The 23,063-nt window shown below is 45.7% G+C and overlaps 1 protein-coding gene across 2 annotated transcripts in view; it reads right to left on the minus strand.

Moving 5' to 3' along the window:
- Positions 1–23,063, minus strand: part of DOCK1 (dedicator of cytokinesis 1) — a 495,164-nt gene that overhangs the window by 174,647 nt on the left and 297,454 nt on the right. Inside the window, exons 28-30 of one of the 2 annotated variants that reach the window (XM_080823569.1) lie at positions 12,292–12,393; positions 5,112–5,206; positions 4,247–4,360 (exon numbers count right to left, since the gene is read on the minus strand). In XM_080823569.1, coding sequence (XP_080679695.1) covers positions 4,255–4,360; positions 5,112–5,206; positions 12,292–12,393 — 303 coding nt within the window. In that variant the 3' untranslated portion in view covers positions 4,247–4,254. Of the gene's footprint in view, positions 1–4,246; positions 4,361–5,111; positions 5,207–12,291; positions 12,394–23,063 lie in introns of those variants that run through there. The other variant, XM_080823568.1, reaches the window with a different exon arrangement.

Raw genomic sequence — 23,063 nt, forward strand, 5'->3', positions numbered from 1 at the left:
CGTCCAGTGAGAATTCTGAAACCTGTTCTATTTTCTTTTTTGCTTTGTCTTCCAGGCAGCGTTGAGTCTCTCGGTTTCTAGAGAGTTTCGTGTTTTCTCTATGGTTTTCCATGTTCTATTTTATATTCAGGATCTATGAATCATTACTTGTAAAACAGACCAAGCCCTATATGAAAGTGTGCAGGATATAAACCACAAATCATAAATGGGCCCCAGCTTAACGTGTACAAAAGCAAGAAGTACCAGACACCAAATGTGTGCTAATACAGAGGGGCACTTGAAAATTATCGATAATCACCATTGCAAGCTTTGAGTGATCTGAGGAAGTAAAAATGGTGGTTTCATTTATTTTTTTAATCCTGAGAGAGGGACACAAGCAACAAAGCCTAGTCAGAATCCAATTCAGGGTAGCTGAATTTTTTAAAAATTCTGTTGCAAGACAAAATGATTGACAAATGCAGGAAGTGTTTTGGTCCATGTTACACACACAGCATGAGTTAGAAAGTCTAATGTTAAAAATCTGAAAATTAAACTCTGTATTGCCCTTTTCTTCACCCAATGTACACTGTAGAAGTGCCTTCCTCAGGTGAATTTATGGCAGTTAACAAGAAAAGCTTTCTTCAAGGTGAAAAAGGAATTCAGCCAAACCAATGAGTAGACTCATTGCCTCCCAGATCACTCCTATGCCTCACAATTCTAGTCTGGGATTTTTAGTGTACAGACACACTACTGGAATGAATTCAAGTCCTAAGACTAAAAGAAATACACAGAAACTCAACCAAGTGGCCACACTTCTACCATGAACCAGAGAGAACTCCAGGAGACCCACAGCATGAGTCTTCAGTATTAAACTCCATGCGCACACCGTGAAGCAAAAATCTGGGAAAGTTGGCTACTAGGAGTTCAAGGATGGATATTAGCACTTAAAGGCTAACACAGAAGGTCTCTGCTTCTAGTACAGCATCAGATCTTACAAGGAGACTTAGCCTTTGCTTCCCTCGGGAAAGATTATGAAGCACTTCTGGGAGATAACACGCAAGCACACTTCTACGAGACGTGAACTGTGCTCATCTTAAATGTCATCTTACCATCTGGCACCACCGTATCTGAGAGCAGAGCTATGATGTCAGGCCATCACCACTCAGTTGCTACCCTGAACATAGCAACCAAGTAACCCCTGTCCTTGGGACAGTCACTGGATCCTCTAACTCTGGTTCCTGATTTACAAGTGATTGCTCCAGAGCTGATGGGCGCCATCTTTAATGACACTGGACGGACGAGCCCCCGGTATTGAAGGATGATGGTACCTTTGCAGACACAAAGCTGAACAAGCACGCAAACATGTAAGAGACCACGGGGGCTGAGTCTGTCAATTTCTAAGCTGCGGATGGTAAAACTGCATGTCCAGCTGTGCCATTAAACTTAAAGACAGGCTTGTGCAAGCTTTGAGGAATTACTGCTTATCCTGCGGAAGCAAGGAGGTCTCTGACCCATGCTGGGAAGAGGAAGAGCATGGCAGTCTGGTGACATGGAAGGTATCAAGCTATGAAGTTAGAGATTAAAAAAAAAAACAAAACAAAACCAAATAGGTAATAGCACAGAGACAATGCCATATGGCATCTATATAATTTCTAGGAAATTACTTCATTACAATAGTAGTGAGCTTTTGTTCTTCTAGAAGTTTACAGCAGGACTCTATCCATTTCGGCAATCAGTGATATCCTCTTAAACAAGTACCCTTTCACGGTGAAGAAAGCCGAGTAAAGAACGTTTTGACTTCCGTGCTTAACATTCACTCAGGTAAGCAGGAGTCTCCCAGGAAAGATGCACTCGAAGGACACCGGGGTTAAAAACAACACTCTCTGAAGCACGGGAGACATATTCAAGGTAGCAAGGTGGTTTAGAGGGTGGGCTCTGGATGTAAAGTCTGGCCCTATCGCTTCCCAGCTGTGTGTCTTCTGGCAAGTTACCAAACCTTCAGGCTCCAATCTCCCCATCTGTAGAATGGGCATAAAACTGTCTCCAAGTGCTGCTGCGGGGACTGTGGGCATGATTCCTGGGCTATCCCCACGGCAGTGCCTGGCACATGGAAAGCCTGTCAAATGCTCATGTGCAGCCCTCGGATGCAAACACAGGATACATCACAAAGAATGACTGCCTCCCATAAAAAACTAAATAAGCTCTTCATTTGGAAGCAGACATGTAAGCAAGAACGTTCAAGAGAACTGAAGGGTCACACACCCAGGTGTCTTCCAAAACCCAACTGATTCAGCTTCTAAAAACCAGTACTGTTCACTCAGCAGAGCGGGCTGCAGTGGGACTCCCGAACGAAGCCTATACTCACTGCTACACAAACACTGACCTACATGCGTCCTTTGTGGCTCACTCCTCTGCGACACATGTTGGCTTGGGAACCTGTTACTATAGCATGTGTTGACCGTGACAGGAACCTGTGTGGCTCAGAGCCTCACACACCCAGAATCTCTGCAAACCCAAGTCCTTTCGCTTGGTACCAGCACTCGCCCAGGCACACGGACATGGGGACAGGCACACACGCACACACGCACACATACACGCACACACAAACGCTGCTCAGCCTTAGAAAGTTCTACCAGAGGAAGCACTCTCAGCTGGATGGCTCGGCCCCAGAGAGCTAGGATTTTAGATGAGACAGTTCTGTACCACATTTTATGTGTGACATAAACCATAGGGAGTTTAAATTCACAGTGTGTCCCTCATCAAGATGTCTCTTGGTGCTGCAGCCTCTGGCACCCCAAACAAGAGGAGAGGATGCACGCCCCGCCCCAGACTTGAATTCTATTATCACCTACACCAGACTTCATCCTCAAAGCGGCCGTCACAGCCTTTGCAATGAGGACACAGCAGACATGGCTTCTCCTTCGTAGAGGTTCCCTGCCCCCAGACAAGAACTCTCCTCCCTACAACAAGATGCAAAGGCTTGGCTCCCAGATGCCACCATACACCGGGTGTCTCTGTCACGCAGCTGGGTCCTACAGACGTGTGCCAGTGAGCTGGGACACAGGGACAGGGATGGCTTGACGTGCAGGGAACACATGATTCTGGAGACCACAGGTTAAGCCACCTTCTCACCACAGAAACAACAGAACACGTCGGGAGAAGCTGGACAGAATACCCAGAGAAGGAGGCTCTGAGCACAGTGCTCCACACTTTGAACCAGGGGCTATGTGGCTTTCAGCCACACTGCGGTTCTGGGGTGATGGGAGGACGCTCAGACATGTCAGCGTTGGCAGCACAAGGCTGAAGATGGACTAGAAGGGAGAGGGAATGAGGTGATCATCGTGGTAAAACTGAAAACAGATTCTCGCTCATCATCAAATAGCACCAATCAATAGAGTGTGGCTGTACCATCCGGACAGTTTACCCCGTGGGACCCTGGGATTGGAGGCGCCAAGTCAAACTTAGAGGTGTGACTCACATCTGACCTTTGAGGGAGCAGCGCCCCCTCAAGCCCCACCCCAGGGTGCGGAACGGATGGGCTGGCCACCAGGCCACGGTGGCCACTCTGTCTGAGAGATGCAGGTCACATTCTCGTGTGCCGTCACCAGGAAGAGAAGAGGGACCACACCCTGCACCAGGGCCTGCCTTCAGTTCTGGTCAGCACTAAGACCAGGTCAACGGTCTCTTGAATGATGCCATTGTTTGCTGCATCGGGGAAAATGTGAATCCAGACCACAATGAAACACACGGCACATCTCTCCCCAGGGCTAAAATGAGAAACAGTGACCCTGGCAAATGTTGGCGGGGATGCAGAAAAGCAGGATCATTATCACCCTGCTAGCGAGACCGTAACACAGTACAGCCGTAGTCGGGCAGTTTTTACAAACCTAAATGAGGACCGGGCGCAGAACCCTGCAGACCTACCCCAGGGGGTGTATGCCAGGGAAATGAAGTTATGCTCACACAAAACTCCATATGCCAATGTTTGTGGTGGCTTTATTCGTAACAGCCCCAAACTGGAAAGAGCCCAGCTGTCCTTCGGCAGGTGAACGGTTAAACCATCCATACCACGGAACGCCGCCCAGCAATCCAAAGGAACAAACGACCGATGTGCCCAGCAACCTGAATGCATCTCCAGGGAATGACGGAGAATGAAAAAAGCCAATCCTGGAATGTTACATTTGGTATAATTCCATTTACACATCACATTTGAGATGCCAAAATTTTAGAAGTGGAGGAAAAATTAGTGGGTGCCTGGGTTTCGAGAGGGTAGAGCTAGAGGGGCGAGGAGGCGGCGTGTGACATGGACAGCGAGAAGGACCCACGTGTTGGCGGATTCAAGAAAAGGCGCCACGGCCAAGCACAAGCACAGCAGGAAGACCTGTGGGACCCCGTGAAATCCATCGTCGCTGAGCCCCTGGCTGCAGCAAGGAGCTCTCGTTTTGCAAAATGTTATCACTAAGGGAACCTGGGTAAAGTATACACAGATTTCTCTGTATTTCTTTTTATAACTGCAATGCCTATGAATCTACAATTATCTCCATAAAAAATGCAATAAGGAAGGAGGGGAAAAAAGGAGGTCAACGGTAATTTCTTCCAGGAATCACATGTGACTGAGAACCCAAGGATTGTTACTGGTGCTTACAGAAATTATAAAACACAAACACTGGAAAGTTAACCAACAGCCTTCACAGGGAAATGATAAACAAGGCATAAGATTAATATTTAATAAGTACAAAGAAAATGCTCACTTTTTAAAGCTGAAATAGGAGAAATGCAAACACCTTTCAAAAACCTAGACAGAGGAGAATCACTTGGGCTAATACACACGTGGTTAAAATAAGATGGCAAACTGATGGCAAACTGTACCCTTGCCAGAGGCTGCCGCAGACCAAGGCTAAGGAGGGGCTAGGGCTCAGCTCTGTGTTTCCCCAGAAGGCAGAGCCCCGCGTTGGCATAAGGAAATCACCCACTCTCCAGGTCTGCTTCTCCAAACAACTGTTTGCACCACAGAATGTGGAGGATGTGTTCCTCATAGGAGAGCCCCCATGGTATCCAGGCAACACCACTGTTCCCAGCAGACGTGAATTAGACACCTTGTAAGAGGTGGGAGCTTTCCTCCCCATACTCACTTATTCTGCATCATGTTCATTATCACCCAGTCAAAAGGGTAGACATTCTTCCCAATGAGGTTCTTAAACATGATGAATGTTTCCATCAGGAAATCCTGAAAAAAAAAAAAAAATAGAACATTGCAACAGCCCACCAAGAGAAAGGAGAAAACCAATCCCCTCTTGAATAATTACAGTATAAATGACCTCATTTTTTTAGCGGAATGAAAACATTCTAAAGAGTAATGAAGATGTATTTCACAGGAGCTTTTTTCTTTCTGTTTGCTGGAGCACCTCCTGCCTGTGATAACTTTCTCAGGGATATTTTCAGAAACGGGACCTGGGCGGCTCTCTGTCATAGTCATAAAGAGGAGCTCTCCAGGTTACAAATACCACATTCTTTCTGCTTATAGGAAACATGCATTTTGCAAACATCACATGCAGGATTTACTCAAAACACATTTTTCATTATGAACAGGGCCCAGCAGGTTGAATATGGGGTAGTTATACCATTCCTTTTTCTTATGTAATTTACAAACCAAAGGCTCAGGTGGGAACTCCTGACCATCTACACCAGCTCGGTTCATCATAACCATCGGAGCACGTGGTCATGTGGCCACTTTCAGATGGCAGCTGCAACCCCACAGCCTACTCAGTGACGCTGATGCCAACCTTGGACACGATCCTCTCTACCACATGGGTCATTCCCCGCCATGCTATGCTGCTCGTGGCATCCCGAAGGGGTACCTGTGTCGGAGGGACTCCACCCTGGGCCTGTCAGAATCTGGAGAATTTCTTGAACCTGCAGGCCTGGCCCTTGTTCTGAGCTGACCAGAACAGAACGAGCGCGTATCCTGAAAAGCACACCTCTCCGGGAGTCTGCAAGCTCCCTCCAATGAGGGGTAGACGTGGGGAAAGCCACAGAGAACTCACTTAGAAAAATGAGGCCATGGTCAGAGATTACCAAATGAGTGGCTATTTCTCATTTATTTAATCTATGGAATCATAATTAGGTGCAATGGCTGCGAAGCCCACAGTGGTGTACAGAATTTAAGCAGCCAAGAAAGCAACTCTCAGCAAAGTCGTAAACAAGTGCTTCTCGCAAAAAGGCACCAGCTAAATTTGATAGCATCGGTGAGCTGCTGGGCCAAGCCAAATCCTTTCTTTGCAACCGAACTAGCCGTGCCGGGTTGTGGCAAGTCATGCCTACTGCATGCGCCCTACCATGAATAAAAGCTCAGGGAGCAACCGTGATCCCCTTTTGACAGTAGAGGCCCCCAGTCAAGGAGAAGATAATCACCTGGGCCTCTTCAAGAGAGAAAAGTCATCCCATGTCCTCCAGACTCTGCTCGCATGAGCTCTGACCGCAAAGCCCTGAGTTCACGCCGGGCAGGGTGCTCCGGGGGCCCTGGACACGATGAATGGGGCATCTCTCCCCAGGCTAATAACAGCAATTTATATTTCCCCACTTAAGTTTCCCCACTTTGTCAAGAGTTTCACATTTTAATGACCAGGTTGCATATTTGGCCGGCTGAGTGCCATCATTTAGCCACATCTCTATTTGCATGAAATTGCTTTCTTGCTGATCACTCCTCAAAGCCTAATAATTGAGATACAGGGTCTGGGTTTTATTATTCTGGAAGAGAAGCACATTTTCCCCAACTCCCTTATTTTTTTTTTCCTAGGAAACACAGTCCCATACTTCATTAGTATGGCTCAGCTGTTAAATTTTGGTACTTTGCTGATCAGGCAAAATGCTGCATATTGTGGAGGATGAGGTTTTGCAAGGCGTCCTTGTCCGTCTGCAGAATTTACTAGCCATGGCGATGGTCCTCTCCATGGCCGATGAGGCTTAGCAGACGATTACACTGCATCTCCAAGTCAACAAGGGGACACAGAGGACTAATATAAGATCTTTGGTGAAAATTTCCTCTTTCAGTGCCAATCCATTCCCACTGTCTCTTTCAGTTTGATTATTCACAGGATGCCCCGTATAATAAGTGGGCAGCTCTAACAACAGCCATCAGTCCACAGCCACAATCTTCTTGTCGTGAATCTATCTGCTTCTGTCCATCCCCATCCCCACCCACCTGAACAAATGGTCATCCTCTCTCACCCAGACTGTTGAGGGGAATCCTGGTCTCCCTACGCCATGTCCACTCTTGTCCCTCATGATCCCTCCCCTTGACCCAGAGTGGCCTTTTCAAATTACAAATCTGGCCAAGGCACCAACATTTCCCAACCTTCCATTTCACCCACATGCCTGGAGGCTTCCCAATGTTCTTAAAGACAAAGCGTCTTGACACTCGAAGGAAATCTTGCTATGCCAAAGGAGAAAGTGTTTCAGACAAGGACCCTCAGTAGATGATCATCAGATGAAGAGCGGTCAGGAGACTGGACACTGGCCAACGCTGTGGGGATGCTGAAGCATAAGCTAAAGATCATGAGACAATTGTGAAGGGCTAGGTGTCTTCACAATGGGGAGGTCAGGCTGGTGCCCGCTCTCAACCAAGCGATCAAACTCATGGTCAGGTCATGCTGAGCTCGGCATCTCCACCCTCCCAACGGGCATAATGGGGAGCACTTCACCCCAGCTCTGAAGCTCTCCTGCCGAAAGTATGAATCTGAACTTTAGGCCAAGCTTGCAGTTTGCAGGACGTATGGAGGGACAGGGCAGCACGCCGAAAACCATACAAAGCAGCATGAAGAAAGACAAGACAGGGTGAGGGACCTGTTCTAGAAAAGAGATGAAGGAGGCACAACCAAATGCAACGAGGGAATCTGGACTGGATCGTGAATTGAGGAAGCCCCTCATGAAAGACAAGAAAGACCGGAAGAATGGAGAAAATCTGAGTATGCATGCTTCTGTGTGTGACGTCCCGGAACGGCAATGAGGCTGCTGGGGGAGGTCCTAGTTCTTGAGAGAGGTTCGCTGACCCACTAAGGCAGAGGCATGTTTCTCACACACTTACAGGATACCAAAGTGCTCACGACTGGTGCATTTGGATGGCAAGAATCGTAGTGTTCATTGTGCTATTCTTTCGGGCTCCCTGCACAGTTGAAGGTTTGCGTGACAAACAGGGGAGAGAGGACAGGTAGAATTGGGGGAATGCTCCTGAGATCTGGGGACCACAGCCATGTCGCCCTCCTGACTGGATCCCAGGCTATAGATCTGTAAGATGTTAGCACCGGGGAAAGCAGGTAGAATATTACTTTGTACAGCCACATGCAATGTCACAATTATCTCAAAAAGTTTACTCAAAAAAAACAAAGGCCTGGAAAAATAATTTCAAAACAAAGAGGAACAAATAAATGGTGTAGAAAGTTGAAAACAAGCAAAGAACACAGCGTTTCTCAGCATGGTGTACAGGGTCCCGTGGTCGGATGGCCCTGTCGAGGCTCACCTCATCCCTGGTCCTCTCACTGCCCGTTCTCCCCACCCCCACGCCCCGCCCCCGCACAGCCTCCTGAGCATGACAGCTCTCCTCCCCCTCCCCGACCTGCAGGGCTCTGCCTTCTATTCCTCAGTGTTCCACGATCCTCTCTTTCGCAAAGGCTTCCTGCCCAGTGGACTCCATCCGGTCCGGCTACTTTAGGAGGACATTGTGCTGCAGCATGGACAACGGGGGTTGGGTGGGAGGATGCCCTGATTAGAGAGGATGTTCTCCGCCAGACTACAGGGCCCCGAGAACAGGCCTGCTTCCTTTGCCCGCTACTTCCTCCACTGTGCAACCATCAGGTTGACGCTCAACAGGGCACTGGGGGAATTCACTGAGAAAGGCTTCTGCACTCCCCAGACTCACCATCTAGTGAAGAGTACCTCCGCTATAGTTTTGTTTTACAAGGAAAGGGTCCCAAGAAATAAACATCCCACACAAGGCTCCCCAGCCACTGAAGACGCTCAGGTCGCCGTGTGGCCGCTCTCCATGTGGAGCTCAAGGCTCAGCCATGAGCGGAGGGTTTCGCAGACACACGGACAGCCACCTGCCAACATCCTTGCTTTCCTAAATCCCACGAGCATCCTCACTCACTACCATCTCTGGTGGGAGATGTCAGGACCACCTCAGGACAGGCTGATGGCTGAGTGGGACACACAGGGTAATGAACAATGAGCAAAGGGCGTGTGTCCACCTGGCGAGATGGGAACAGCTGTCAGGTCATGGTCCTGACAACGGGTGGAACTGACACTGAATGAAGGCACAGGGCATTCCAGAGACAGAAACCTGCTGGCTCACAGGCCTGCTCCCTGGGCTTCCCTAGGAAAGAACCCAGAAGTGGAGAAGCCACGGGACAGGTGGGGCTGCTTGGGGACATACAGTCGCTGTGAGTCCACGGCAGAAGCCAGAAGGCCATGGCCCTCGAGTTTTGCATTCACTCGACATTTATTTTTTTATTTTTATTTTTTATTTTATTTATTTATTTACTTGACAGAGAGAGAGAGAGAGAGACGGCGAGAGAGGGAGCACAAGCAGGGGGAGCGGGAGAGGGAGAAGCAGACTTCCCACTGAGCAGGGAGCCCGACGCAGGGCTCAATCCCAAGGACCCTGGGTTCATCACCTGAGCTGAAGGCAGATGCTTAACGACTGAGCCACCCAGGTGCCCCTTCACTCGACATTGAACCAGCAAGCATTACTTCTACCTGCACTGCCCTCGGTAAGGGCACTGTTCATTTGGTCACTCAACCGACATTTCTGAAGGGCCACCCAGTGGGAATCTGGGACATGTGGCAAGACAGCCGTCTTCCCTGGAAGGTCCAGGCTGCTCCTCATCACCTCTGATCTTACCACGGACACAGAGCAAGTTCTCTACTTGTGCTCCTGATGGTGCAACTGGACAGGGAAGAGCCAGCCGCCCATCCTGCCGCTCAGCATCTCCACTGCACAAGAACAGAACAGTCCCGTGAGGCGCACCACACTGGAAATCACTCTGTCCCAAGAATCTGGAACCGTACATGTCCACTGTTTCTCTTTTCTGGATCATTCTGCCTCACGCCATGCTCCTTCCACTCCCTGGCCTGGGGTCCCAGGGCCATTTGAGAGACCGTAAAAGTAACAGCGCTGACCCCATGACTTTGGCATTGACGGTAACTGCAGTTTTCCATGGGAATCACTCATCCAACCAAACAAGGGCTCAATTTGAAAACCTGAAGCAGCACCTGTTACAAGGACATGGTCCCGAGAAAATGGTCTAGGCTGTTTTCAGATCGCAGTACTAACTAACTTTCAATTACTGAACACAAAATGATCTCTCATTTTTGTGGGCAGTTGTTGGAGTAGAAAAACAAATACTTTCTATGTACAGTTAACAGATAGGAACACACTTCACAAAGCTTCTGACAGATTATCAACAATAAAAAGGTCTACAGTCCTTGCAATAGGAATTCATGATATCCAAACCACAAATGCCATTTTATAGCGGAAATCAAATCATCTGCAAATAATTGATTTTCTGAACTGCTGTGTCTAAAGGAAAAAAAAAAAAAAAAACCCTTGGGAAATCAGGACCACAACATGTAGTAAGTATCTGGTCATCTTCTCTGAGCAAGGAGAGAGGGCACCACTTGGAATTCAGCAAATTATAGTCATTTTTAAAAGCCACTCTGTAGAATCACGTTTCTCGAGGCACTAGAGCTTCCCTACCAACGACACCTCTTAATGGTTCAGACAAAATATTTTTCACGGTTTGCATGTGTGGATTTGGATCATAGGACTGTTCTGATAAAGGACAAATGATTAATCGCAGCCCTAAGTATCCAGGACGGGTAATGCTTCTCATTCTGAAAACTGTATTATTCAGCCTGGAATGCCATCTAGGAAACTGTTCATGTAGGTTCGGCTACAACTCCCTTCCACTGACCCAAACAGGGATGAAGGATACCGTTCAGATTCACTGCTGGCACGGAACGTTCCCCATATCACATGATTTCACTACGCCATGACAGCCGAGGAGTGACAGGACCAAAGGTAATAAAGATCACATACCGGAGCAACCCCTCCTTTAAGCTAAAGAACTAAACACCAAGAGACACAAACACATGTATATTCTTGCTCCTTCACTTTCATTTAAGGAAAATTGCTCTGATTTTAAGGTGCAGACCCATTTTTGTCTCCTTAGAAATTTATATATATGCATGCACGCACACTCAGAGTGGCAACAATTAATAAGGCTGTTTTTTATTAGAAATAATCCTTTGGGGGTGCCTGGGTGGCTCAGTGGGTTGAAGCCTCTGCCTTTGGCTCTGGTCATGATCCCGGGGTCCTGGGATCGAGCCCCGCGTCAGGCTCTCTGGTCAGCGGGGAGTCTGCTTCCCCCCGCCCCGCCTGCCTCTCTGCCTACTTGTGATCTGTCTGTCGAATAAATAAATAACATCTTAAAAATAATAATAATAATAATGATAATCCTTTGGAAAATAATCATCACATGCATTCTTCTTCTCCTCCCTTAGTAAAGTAAATATAATGATGTAAAGTGTCACCAACCTTGTTCTAGAAACACTAGTAGCATTTGCTAGATCCACTAAGAATCTAGGGGTCTCAGAAATGAAATGTGTGTTACTAGACCCCAGAGTTTAGGTCACCATCTAGCCGAGAACTCGGCCGAGTGTGGTGGCAGCTTCACGGAAGACATCTACCGTCCAGCCACGGGATTTCAGGTCGTTAGGGAGGTGCTTCTGAAGCACAAACTTCCCCTCTATCATGCTTGTCCTAATTAAGCCATATCATAGTTGCATTGAGGAAGACTGAAGAATTATTTGGAGAAATGCTGATGAGTTCCCATGATTAGAGCTAATTAATACGAGAGTATGATTTGCAGCTGAAAAGACTCTCTGCCTTCTGCTATTGAGAAGCCAATCAACACGTGAACAGGAGTTACTAGAACACTCTCCATGGGTAGGGTCTCCACATCTCCAGTGACCCCAGAGCATAAGGAAGCCCTTTCTGGGCTGACATGCTGAGTCACTCCCAAAATCAGTGTTAGGAACAAGTCTGTGTGTTGGGACCCTCATTTTCTTAGAAACACAGCTTCCTTTTTGCCAGGTGGCTTCTCAAACCAACTGGAGCCAAGTCCCCACGCAAATTCATACTTAAATCAGTCCCCATACGCAAAATCAAACTTAAAATGGAAACACCGACAACAGGGTCTTGCCTATAACGCTGGCCCCCAAACATACTCCTATGAAAAGGGCCAAAGTCACACTTACCACAACGTCAGTCCTCATTTTTCCAAAAGTCTTGATCAAATGGGCATAATGATAATCTTCCATTTGTCGTAAAATCGCTGTCATACAAGCCACAAAATTTCCCTGTAAAGGAATGAGAAGAATCAGTCAGACGGGGAGAGAACACCACTCCTAGGAAACGTTGGTATCAACTAAGATTCTGTCGTGGAAACGGTCAGGGGCATGGGCAGCGGGTCCCCAAGCTCCAGCCTCCTGGCTGGATGGCTGGCATTAAGAGGACCGGGCCCTCCGACCTCACCATCTTGGGCTTCGCTACACCTCCTTCTCTCGAACTGCATTAAATGCTTCCTGAGGCTGGAAAAACAAGCTCTAAATATGTTTTGCATTAAATATGCAAAAATTAGAGACAAGATTGAAAGCACTGCCGCTCCTGTTTTGGTGCTCCACGGAAAGTCGCTGCTCTTGTTACTGGGCGGACCGCGTGTGCAGCCTTTCCTCTTGGGCCATGGCAAAGAGAGGACTTTTATTTCTCAAACTCTGCCTGTGTCCCCCTTGGCCAATTTGGAGGCAATCACCACCGATTCCACAATGAGTTATGGTCCAATTCTCGTCCACAAGAAGAATGTGAAGAGGCAGGCAGGCTCATCAGAATGCAAAGTGGGCGAGAGAAGGGTTTCTCCTAGCAGAAAAGGAAGAGGAAGAGGGAACACAGAAACCAACCAACAGAATCAAGACCTCGAGAAAACAGCAAGACCAAAGCAGCTAATGAAGAGGCAGCCGGTATGTGTGCAACCGTGGGTATGCACACAGGCAGGTATGTGTGTGTGTGTGTGTGTGTGTACATGCACATGTGCATGTATGTGCACTGAAGGGGACTGAGCTTGCGGGGTGGGTGGAGGGCCAAGTGGTCGTGTTGCCACAGTCCACCATCTACCCCTTCTGGGGGTCACAGGATATCTTAAAAGCCATCCTTGCTCTTCCATATTTTCATCTAAATTAATGACATGGGACATATATTTTCTCCCACTAAACCAGTACAAGTATGGTCCAATTGTAGGATGAGACACACGTACAGGACTATGCCCAGTTTTGCCCTATTTAATGAGTTCCCAGACCGCGTTCCTTTAGGAACCCCACTCCTACAAGCAGCACACTCGATACCCCCATGTCCTCTGCATGAATCTAACACACACTCGACAGTGAACGGGACAGTCCACTATTTGCCCCAATCCCCTGTATTCCTCTAATACACATGTATGCTTCCAAATGAGTCCCCAAAGGGTACATGACGCAAATTGAACAAATACAAGTATGAACTACGGGAGATTCTGTTTGCACAGAAATGTAAATTACTTGTGAATGATGAGAATTGCCCAGATTCAGATTCCAAGATAGATTTCAAAAGAAGAGATGAGGGGCGCCTGGGTGTCTCAGTGGGTTGAGGCCTCTGCCTCCAGCTCAGGTCATGGTCCCGGGGTCCTGGAATCAAGCCCCGCATCGGGCTCTCTGCTTGGCAGAGAGCCTGCTTCCCCCTACCCTACTCTGCCTGCCTCTCTGCCTACTTGTGATCTCTGTGAAATAAATAAATAAAATCTTTAAAAACAAAAAACAACAACAAAAAAGAAGAGATGAAGAATGCTTCTCTTCTGCTGGAGGAATGATTTGTAAAATGGCACAATGTCTTTGAAGATGAACTTTTGAAATATGTAAATATTTGGCATTCCCATGAGCTCAGGAGAACCTGCCTTTGTCTCTCTACTCTTAACGAGACGCTAGCTAGCTCTTGGATAAGGGTCTTCGTGATATTATGTGTCAGTCAACCACCATGTGTCGAGGGCTATGCTGAAGCCTTGCTCAAACCCACCACTGATTCTCTTCTTGACCCATTTTACAGGCAGTAAGACTGAGGCTGAGTGCCCCCCACCCATGAGTTAGCGGCAAAGCTGGGCATGGCCCTAGTGCTGCCGTTGGCAGCGTGGGAGCCTAGCAGCAGAGCTAACATCTTTCCTCTTCTCCAGATATACATTTTAATTCTTTTTCTAAGAAATCTGAGGTCGCTGCTGATGGCCAACATGAGATGGAGACTCACATTCCTACAGGCATCAGAGAAAGTTGTAGGAGGGTGAGAAGAGGGCGTCACTGGGCACCCCCAATTTCCTCCCCGACACAGCCTTCTGTGGCTGGGCTCCTCCTCCAGAGACCAGGAGCTTTTCTGGAGCAAGAAGGGGCCTGAACTGGCCAAGATGCACCTGGCAGGGGCTCAAGTTACCTCACTGCAGGTCAAAACAGTTGAAAAATGGGGGCTTCCACATTAGAATCACTAAAATCCCAAAGCCAGCTTTGGATAATTCGATGCAGAATACCCCAGTACTTAATGTCAATATCAAGTCAAAAGAAAGAAAAGCGAGGCCCCAGAGCAGGTTTGAGAATGCCAAGAGCAGGAGCGTGGAGCAGCACCAAGGAGAAAAAGCGGCGCATCGGGAGCCCGGGCAGGTCCTCGAGCAGGTGGTACGGAGATACTCGATAAAGGGAGCAGATTGCCACAGAATGCTGCGAACTTCATGCAAGGCCGAGGCTGGGCTAGCTGGCACAATGCATAAAATGAATAAGTCAGGAGAACGTAGCACTTTCAAGGCAAGCCAAAGGCCTCTTACTTTATAGAGATGAGGACTAATCGGGAGGATGCCTAGGGAGGGACACAGAGGCAGGGCAATACCACGAGTTAGAGGTCAAAAGGCCAGGGAGTACAAAGGTGCTATTTAGTTCACCTACAGAAATATTCCAGAACATGTGTACTATTCAGACTTTCTTCCTTAGAGGAAGCAAATCTTGCTATTTTGTACTCTGTACTAGGCTGAAGCTTTGGACCCCAGCAGGAACAGGGTAACATGCCTGTTGGAATCCATAGCAATGCTTTTGGAAAGGAGGCCCACGCACGGGGTGCCCATATTTCCAGAGGGAAGGGATGTGAGGACCATGAGGCTTTACGCCCTCATGAACCTAGCAGAACTCTTCTGTACAGCGGTCATGGGTGGGGCAGGAGGGTTTGGTTCTGGGGGCGGACCCAGCGGGTGGTTACCGAAGTTGTATTTGAACCCGGTCCAAACCCAAGAAGCAGCAATGGAGGAGAACTGTGAAAAAACTTTCATGCTGCAGGCTCAAAAGAAAATTACTCTCCTATGCTTTTTAATTGATTTATTTGAAAAGCATTTAGAAGTCTTAGGAAGCTTTTGCTTTTGAACAATGGGTGGGTTGGCGGGTAGGCTGGTGAGGACTGTGCAGAACTCATCCTGAAACCTGAGCATGGGGACCAGGGTCTAGCCCCAGCGGCGGAGTAAACACAAGGAAATAAATAAGGATCAGACATATTCCTTACAGTTCAAAGCAATGCAAAGCAGGAGCAGAGAAGTCAGGATACGGTTGCAGAAAACTTCAAAATCAGGACACAGAATGCTAATAAAAAAAAATGTGAACTTCATTAGTAATCACAGATGAAAATGATTTATCATTATTTGCCTGCCAGAAGAGCAAAGGAGTATTTAAGTGAGGATCCTGTAGCAAGGGGGCAGGGCACAAGCACTCTTACACACTGCTGGTGGGAGCATAAATTGCTATAACCTTTTTAAAAAGCGATTTGGCAACAGCTTTGAAGTCTTAGAAAAAAATACTCATCTCCTTGGTAATTCCACTGCTAACAATCCACCTAAGGAAATTAATTCAAAATATGAAATTTTATGCCTAAAGATGTCCATCGCGTTGCTGAAAATACGTGCATTGTGTTGAAAAATAAGCAACTGTGTTAAACAATACGATGTTTTGTAGGACGGCGGAATAAACCATAGGGTGCCCAGTTCATTTGGAATCTCAGGTGGACAACAGAAAAATAGGTATGTCCCAAATACTGTGCTGGAAAATACTGCATGGGACACCATACACAAACACAGCCCTTTATCATTTAGCGGAAGCTCAGGTTGAACCGGGTCCCCTGTATTGCTGTTTGCTAAATCAGGCAACCCTCCCCCAGAGCATGATCGTGGAACGTGGTGCAACCATGAAAACATTAAACGTTAACATGCAAATCTGAAATATTTTAATAAAATGAGAAAATGCTCGAGGAACAAGCATGGAGATAATTACATAAGCCATATTTCAGCAGGATAAAGGATACAGCACAAGAAAGAAAAAAGATAAAGGAACAACAAGGAAGAGAAAGAAGGAAAAAATAGTCATCAGGGGCTGGAGGGCAAAACTAAATTATTTTTGTAAACTGGAAATAGGTTAGTATTTTAGAAGATGGTCCTGAGAGAAAAAGATGTCATCTGGCAGCAGGAACCAGCTGTCCCCGTCCCTGAGTTCCGTGTTTCCGGCTCCCCTAGCCTCAAAAATCTCAGCGGCGGGCCACCCTGTCCATGCATCAGTGCTCCGGTGTTAAAGCTGCTTGGACTCCCGGGGCACCAGGCAGATAGACAAGCAGGAGAGGAAACAGGAAAAACGACTAACAGGCAGAATCAAACACTTCCCTTGGAGGAGGGGACATTTTGCAAATGAATCTACTAAGTCACCGCAGGTTACAAAAGCCAAAGATTTTTGAAAAGGACACATTTGGGAGAATGGGAATCAAGGACGAGACCTACCCTGGAAACAGTATCTTTGTCTGCTTTGCCTTGTGTAAGGGCTAAGGGTGAGTGCGCGAATGGGAAGGAGAAACCCCAAGGATTCAAATGCCTGGCCCGGAGCAGTCCTGGGAGTGTACGCCTCCTCTCTGTACTAAAACGCAGGGTAGCCACGCAACGTGAAGGTGCTGTAGGAAACCGCTCTTGGCGGTTCTGTCATCGAGACAAAAATGGTACTCGTGACCCTGGAGCTCACACTTGGCACACAGCCCACCTCTTCTCTCTGGACACATGGTACAGGCAGAAATTTTAACTCTCTTCAAAGTGCTCCAAATGGCAAGGGATTTGGGGGCAGCTTCAAGCCACAGCAGAGGGAGCTGGGGACACTGACCCAGCGGCCCCAGGTGCGGGATGGGGGGGGCGGGATCCAGGTCCCAGATCCACTGAAGTCTGGGATTACGCTTCTTGACTTCCAGGGATGGCTTGTTAAAAGATTCTGAACACATTTTCACCGAGCTAAGCACTCTGAAGAGAAACTCTCGCTTAGATGTTGAAGTTTCAGGCATGGTGATGAAAACAGACCTCATGATCATCACTAAAGACGAAAGAAAAAGGAACCCTCAACAGGTGGGATACAGCGCTCAGCGGCACCAGGCAAGGATCGTGGTACGGGTGCGAAGATGGAAGCCTTGGCAAACTGATTTTCATTTTGCGGGGCATTCAAACCAAAGAACCAATACTGTAAAGCTACATTATGAGCACGGAAAGTAGGGAAAGGGAAGAACTGAGAGCAGGGTCTGCCATTCCAAAGGCAGGCAAGACTTGGATGGATGAGTTCTTGTTACAGCAAAGGGGAAAGCTCCAGGGCTCCTGAGGCTTTCTGTATTCAGAAAGGGAAAACCACAAGGGAAATGTGTAAGGGTTCTATTTGCTACGAAGAAATTTAAAAAAGAATAGGGAGTCCAAAATGTTAACAACAAAACATTTTGAGGAATACCTCAAAATGTTCCCTGGCCCAAAGATTTCTCCAAAGTCTCTGTAGAGATGATGTTTGTGAAAATATACCTCAGGGCTTCTGCATGAAGAATTAAAGATAATCCAAACACACCTCACCTCTGTTTCCTCACATTAAGCAGACAACAGAGAACACCGTTCACCTCACAAACCCACCAGGACGAAGAGACTGAGGAGAGGCACAGCTAAAGACAAGAGAATTCTGGAAGCTGATGAGGGAAGCATGAATGGTTATCGAGCGCCCCGGACGCAGGAAGGGGATGATCCTCTAACAGGAAACTGCCGATTCCAGGCACAGAGCCCTAGGAAGACTCAGAAAGCGAAGGCTACATTATGAGGCGGAAATCAATGGTGCCAATGTGCTCACTCCCAGCACGTCCACCGAGGGGATGCTCCCGCTCACCCCCAGGCAGGGGACCACATGTTGATTCCCGGCAAGGGGAGGGGTGCCTGACAAAGCCGGAGAGAAATGGGGGCAGGAGCCACCTGGCTGAAAGTATCTAGTGACAGGCAACCAAACACCGTTATGTTCCCCACTCTCTGTTCCGCCCAGCTCCCACATAGCAGCAAGGACATTTAAATGAACCCCTTCCACCGGTCTCAGACCCACATCAAACTGGGACAAGGGACCAGAAGAATCCTCTTTGGAGAAACTGACCAGCCCAAAGGAGCATATGCACTGTCTGCCCACAGAGGTTCAGCCCACCCAGGCTCACTGCCCCTCCAACCTCCATGCACACATGGGAAACAGAAAGTCTGATCAAGACCACGTGGCCTCATGAGTGAAGTTGATCAAGCATGAGTAAGAGAAACCAAAACGAACAAGCAAAAACAGACCCAGAGGAAAGAAAAACCTGGGGATATATAAGAGAATTCAAAGATCTATATTAATTACTATAAGTAGATTAGATAGATTATATCCATAAAATAAGAACATAATGTTATAAAAAATAGGAACAAAGACCAAGAACAGATTCTGGAATATTCAAACTACAATAGCAGAAATAAACATTTTAACCAAACATGGGGAGGGAAAACAAAATCTTCCAGAGAGTGGAACAAAACGATGCACACACACACATAGAGTAAGAACATCAGAGAATCCATTCAAGAGATTCAGTATCTGGAGCGCATGGGTGGCTTGATCGGTTGGGTGTCCAACTCTTGATTTGGGCTCTGCTCCTGTGATCTTGGGGTCATGGGGTCTAGGTCTGCCTGGGGCTCCGAACTCAGCGCACAGAGTCTGATATCCCTCTCCCTGTTCCTCCCCTCCGCTTTCGCTCTTTCTCTTTCTCTCAAATAAATAACATCTAAAAACAACAACAAACGCTCAATATCTGATAGGCAAGGATTCCAGAAAGAAAAAACACAGAAAATGGAGAGACAAAAGCTGTTTTTATAAAATGATAGGATAGCCACATAAAAACTATTTGAATAAACGAGTTCAGCTGATTGCAGGATACAGGATCAAAATATAAAAAACAACTGCCTTTCTATACACTAGCAATGAACAACCCAAGAATGAAATTCAGAAAATAACTCTATTTATAAAAACACCAAAAAAAAAATACTTAATGGAAGTATACCCCATGTTCATGGATTGAAAGACTTAATATTGCTATGATGGTGGCATCCCCCAAATTAGCATACAGATTCTGTGCACTCCCTATCCAAATCCCAGCCAGCAGCGCTGTAGAAACTGACCAGCCAATCACGGATAACCCCAGACTGCATGATTCCATTGCTAGAAAAGATCCAGAATAGGCAAACCTATAAAGGCAGAAAGGAATTAGTGAAGGGCAAGAGCTCAAGGTTGGGGGTAAATGGGAAGTGACTGCTCATGGGTTCGTATTTCTTTGGGGGATGATGACAATAATCTAAAGTTGATTATGGTAATAAACAACTCTGTGATCATACTAAACACTTAAACTGTTCACCTGAAATAGATGAATTTTAGAGTATGTGAATTATATCTCCATAAAGCTGTCAAAAACTTTTAAAGATAGAAAATAATTAAATGAGATAATTATTCTCAAATGGCACACACTGAGCGTCAAGCAGAACCAAGACTCTTCATTATGAGAGTTCACAATACTAGGGATAAAACAATGATTCTAAAACATTAAAGAGAAAAGGAAAGGGAAGAGTTGCCCTGATCAACCAAGGAAATGTACTACTCAGATGTAAAATAACAGTAAATACTCGGGAAAATATTTCCAAATTCTATGATCCTTGTGAAGTTGTTCTTTCTCCTTAGATTTTTTGAAATACACAGATGACAGTTCTTCCCTGTTGCTTTAAATTTTCTCACTTATGTGTTTCCATGTCATGTGAAACATCTTAACCCTTTCAGGATTGGAGGGCAACTATAGAGAAGAAATTAACATTGAAAATGCAGAGGTGGAACATGCTGCAAAATGAAAGGAAAAGCGTACCATGAAAAATACATCAGAAGGCACAAGTCATCGCTGTACTTGTATAAAGGTATTTCATACGTTGTTAATTAAATATTTGATGTAACATAAGATGTAATTGAAAGACCGAATCAGGTTCTATTGTTAAAATGAAGGTCCTCAGAAAAATGAGTATTCATTCACAACATTTGAACTTAGTGCACTTTTCCAGAAAGACAATCCATGGTAAAACTGAGGACTGTGTTATGTTCCTTTTCACATTTCAAGAGCAATTCAATCCCACGAAGCCTCTATCCAATGTATGGGCATCTTTTTATTAATTTAGTTTCCAAAACATTGCAATTCCTTATTTTATGAAGGACCATAAAATGAGGAATGTTGGTAAAAAGAAACTACACGAAATTAAAAATGGAATGGTTGAGAGACTACACTAATATCATCCATTAGCTTTCTTCCACTCCTAGTACCAAAATTACACCTGTATCTTAAATTTAAATTGAGTGCCTGGTTGAGTTCATAGAGTACTGGTATTTCATATTATCACAGACACTATAAGGAAAGAAATCTAATTTTAAAAACAAAATCAATTTCTATTTTACAATGGCAGTAATTGTAGGAAGACGTTTATAGGCCAAACATTCCGAAAGGAACTATCTGGATCTTAAGTTACCCATAACAATTATCTGCTACTTATTCAATGCAATAAATTAAATACATATTCACATTTGTTACAGAGGACAAAAATAAATTACAATAAAATTCTACATATACAATTAAACGTTAGGATACAATGAAGAATACATACTTTGTATACTACTTCTTAATATAACCCATTTGTTGCTAACACAAGTCAGAGAGTAAAGCAGAAAATTTTGTATTTATTTTCATAAACTCGGCAATCAGATAATATTAAAGCCTTACAGAGCTTAGGATTTTCCAAATCTTCTCCCATGAAATACAGCATCTTTAAACACACTGTAGTAGAAACAAGGATAATTCAGACATAATAAAATTTTACCATTGAAGGAAGGATCAATATGCCTACACATTTCCTTTAATTGACTTCTGTCCATAAAAGAGACTATCATCATCCTACTTATAGATTACAGTTGAAACTTCCTGGGATAAGATGAAATTCCTCTTCATGAATCATAAAGGATATTATCCTCAATATTATTTATATTGGTTGGATGTGTGGGTAAAGAGGAAACTATGCCAAGTGTTACAAAAATTAAGTTCACGAATCATAAGGAGATAAAATATATTTTGAAATATGAGATTATTATATAATAGAAAAATCTGTTATAATAACATTATTTCTAATACCTATTATGCATAAATGCACATATTATATATATATATACACACATATAATGAGCAGATATGTGCTCAAACACTACACATCACAATACAGCACTCATAGTTCGTCTGCTTACGACTCTATGCCCCCAAAGGTATATATGGAAGCTAAATGCCCCTGATACTTATTTTAAAAGTCTCCTGCTGTGGGGAAGTGTGACTCAAGCTGGGTGTATCCAAGAGGAATTCTGCAGAGCAATGTACCTGTCTAGCAGGTGTGTAAAGGAAAACACATCCCACTGGGGCTCCGTCCTGACCCGTCTCCACCTCACCACAGACCTGAGGAAATCAAAGTTTCCTGAGATTCTCAGGAAGTGGGGTCACCTGGAACACACCAGAAGAAACTGAGAGAATAAGGCCGAAATGATAAGAAGATTCAGAATGGAGCAGAGTATTAACAAGTGCAACACTCAATGACCATTTAAGCGTGAGTGTGTGTTGGCAGATGGGGCTCCTGGGGGGAGGTCAGAGGGGACTAAAAAGAGCCCTGCCCAGACCAGCACACATGGGGCCAGAGACACAACCTTCTTCCACACCAGGGGAACCAAGTCAAGAGGACACAGAAGGATGATTGATGAGGCTCCCTTGGCTACAGGTGGGGCAGTCGGGATACTGAGTTTCAAAAAGAATAGTAGGAGAGAAGGGTTATAAACACTAAATTTTGAAAACATGAATCTAAACTGATAGACTGATAAATGAGTGAGGGGAGTGGAAGATGAGAAGTAGGGGCAAAGCTCTTCCTCAGAGAAGAAGAAAAAACACAGATGGATAAAAGATTTTAGACAGAATAGAAGAATTCGAAGATTGCCACTTTCAACCCCAAAAGGACTGGTTGATTCCAGCCAGGGTCTGCTTTAGGTACTGAAACCCACAGGTCGAGGTCACTGGAAAGGAAGATAGCTGCTCAATTTGAAAGTACTGGATCCTGCCCACAGATTCTTCTGTGTCTCCTGGTATGTTGGCACACGAAGGACACATTATCACCTGGGTAGCGTTTTGTGCCAAAAACATTTGCTCATAAGGAAATGCAGGACAGATCCAGAAATGGGACATCTGGCAAGACAACTGACCTAGGCCTTCAAAAGAATCAATGAGGACATTTCATTTGGGTCATGAATTACATTTTAATAAGGGATCATGGTTAATTTTAATAGATGTCATAATCTTAGATTATGTAGCAGAATCATTCTTAGGAGATACATGAAACAAGGATGACCAGTCATGACGTCTGTGTTGAACTCTTGGTCTAGTAAATAACAAGTTTACAGGACACACATACACAACTCCACCAAGGAGGAGGGGCAGAGATAATGCATTTGGGCAAAATGTCCATAAAGGGTGGATCTAGCTGATGAGACTACTGGTTTCTATTATCATTTTTCCCCCAATTTCT

Source organism: Martes martes (genome assembly GCF_963455335.1).
Source record: "Martes martes genome assembly, chromosome: 14".
NCBI classification, from domain to species: Eukaryota; Metazoa; Chordata; class Mammalia; order Carnivora; family Mustelidae; genus Martes; species Martes martes.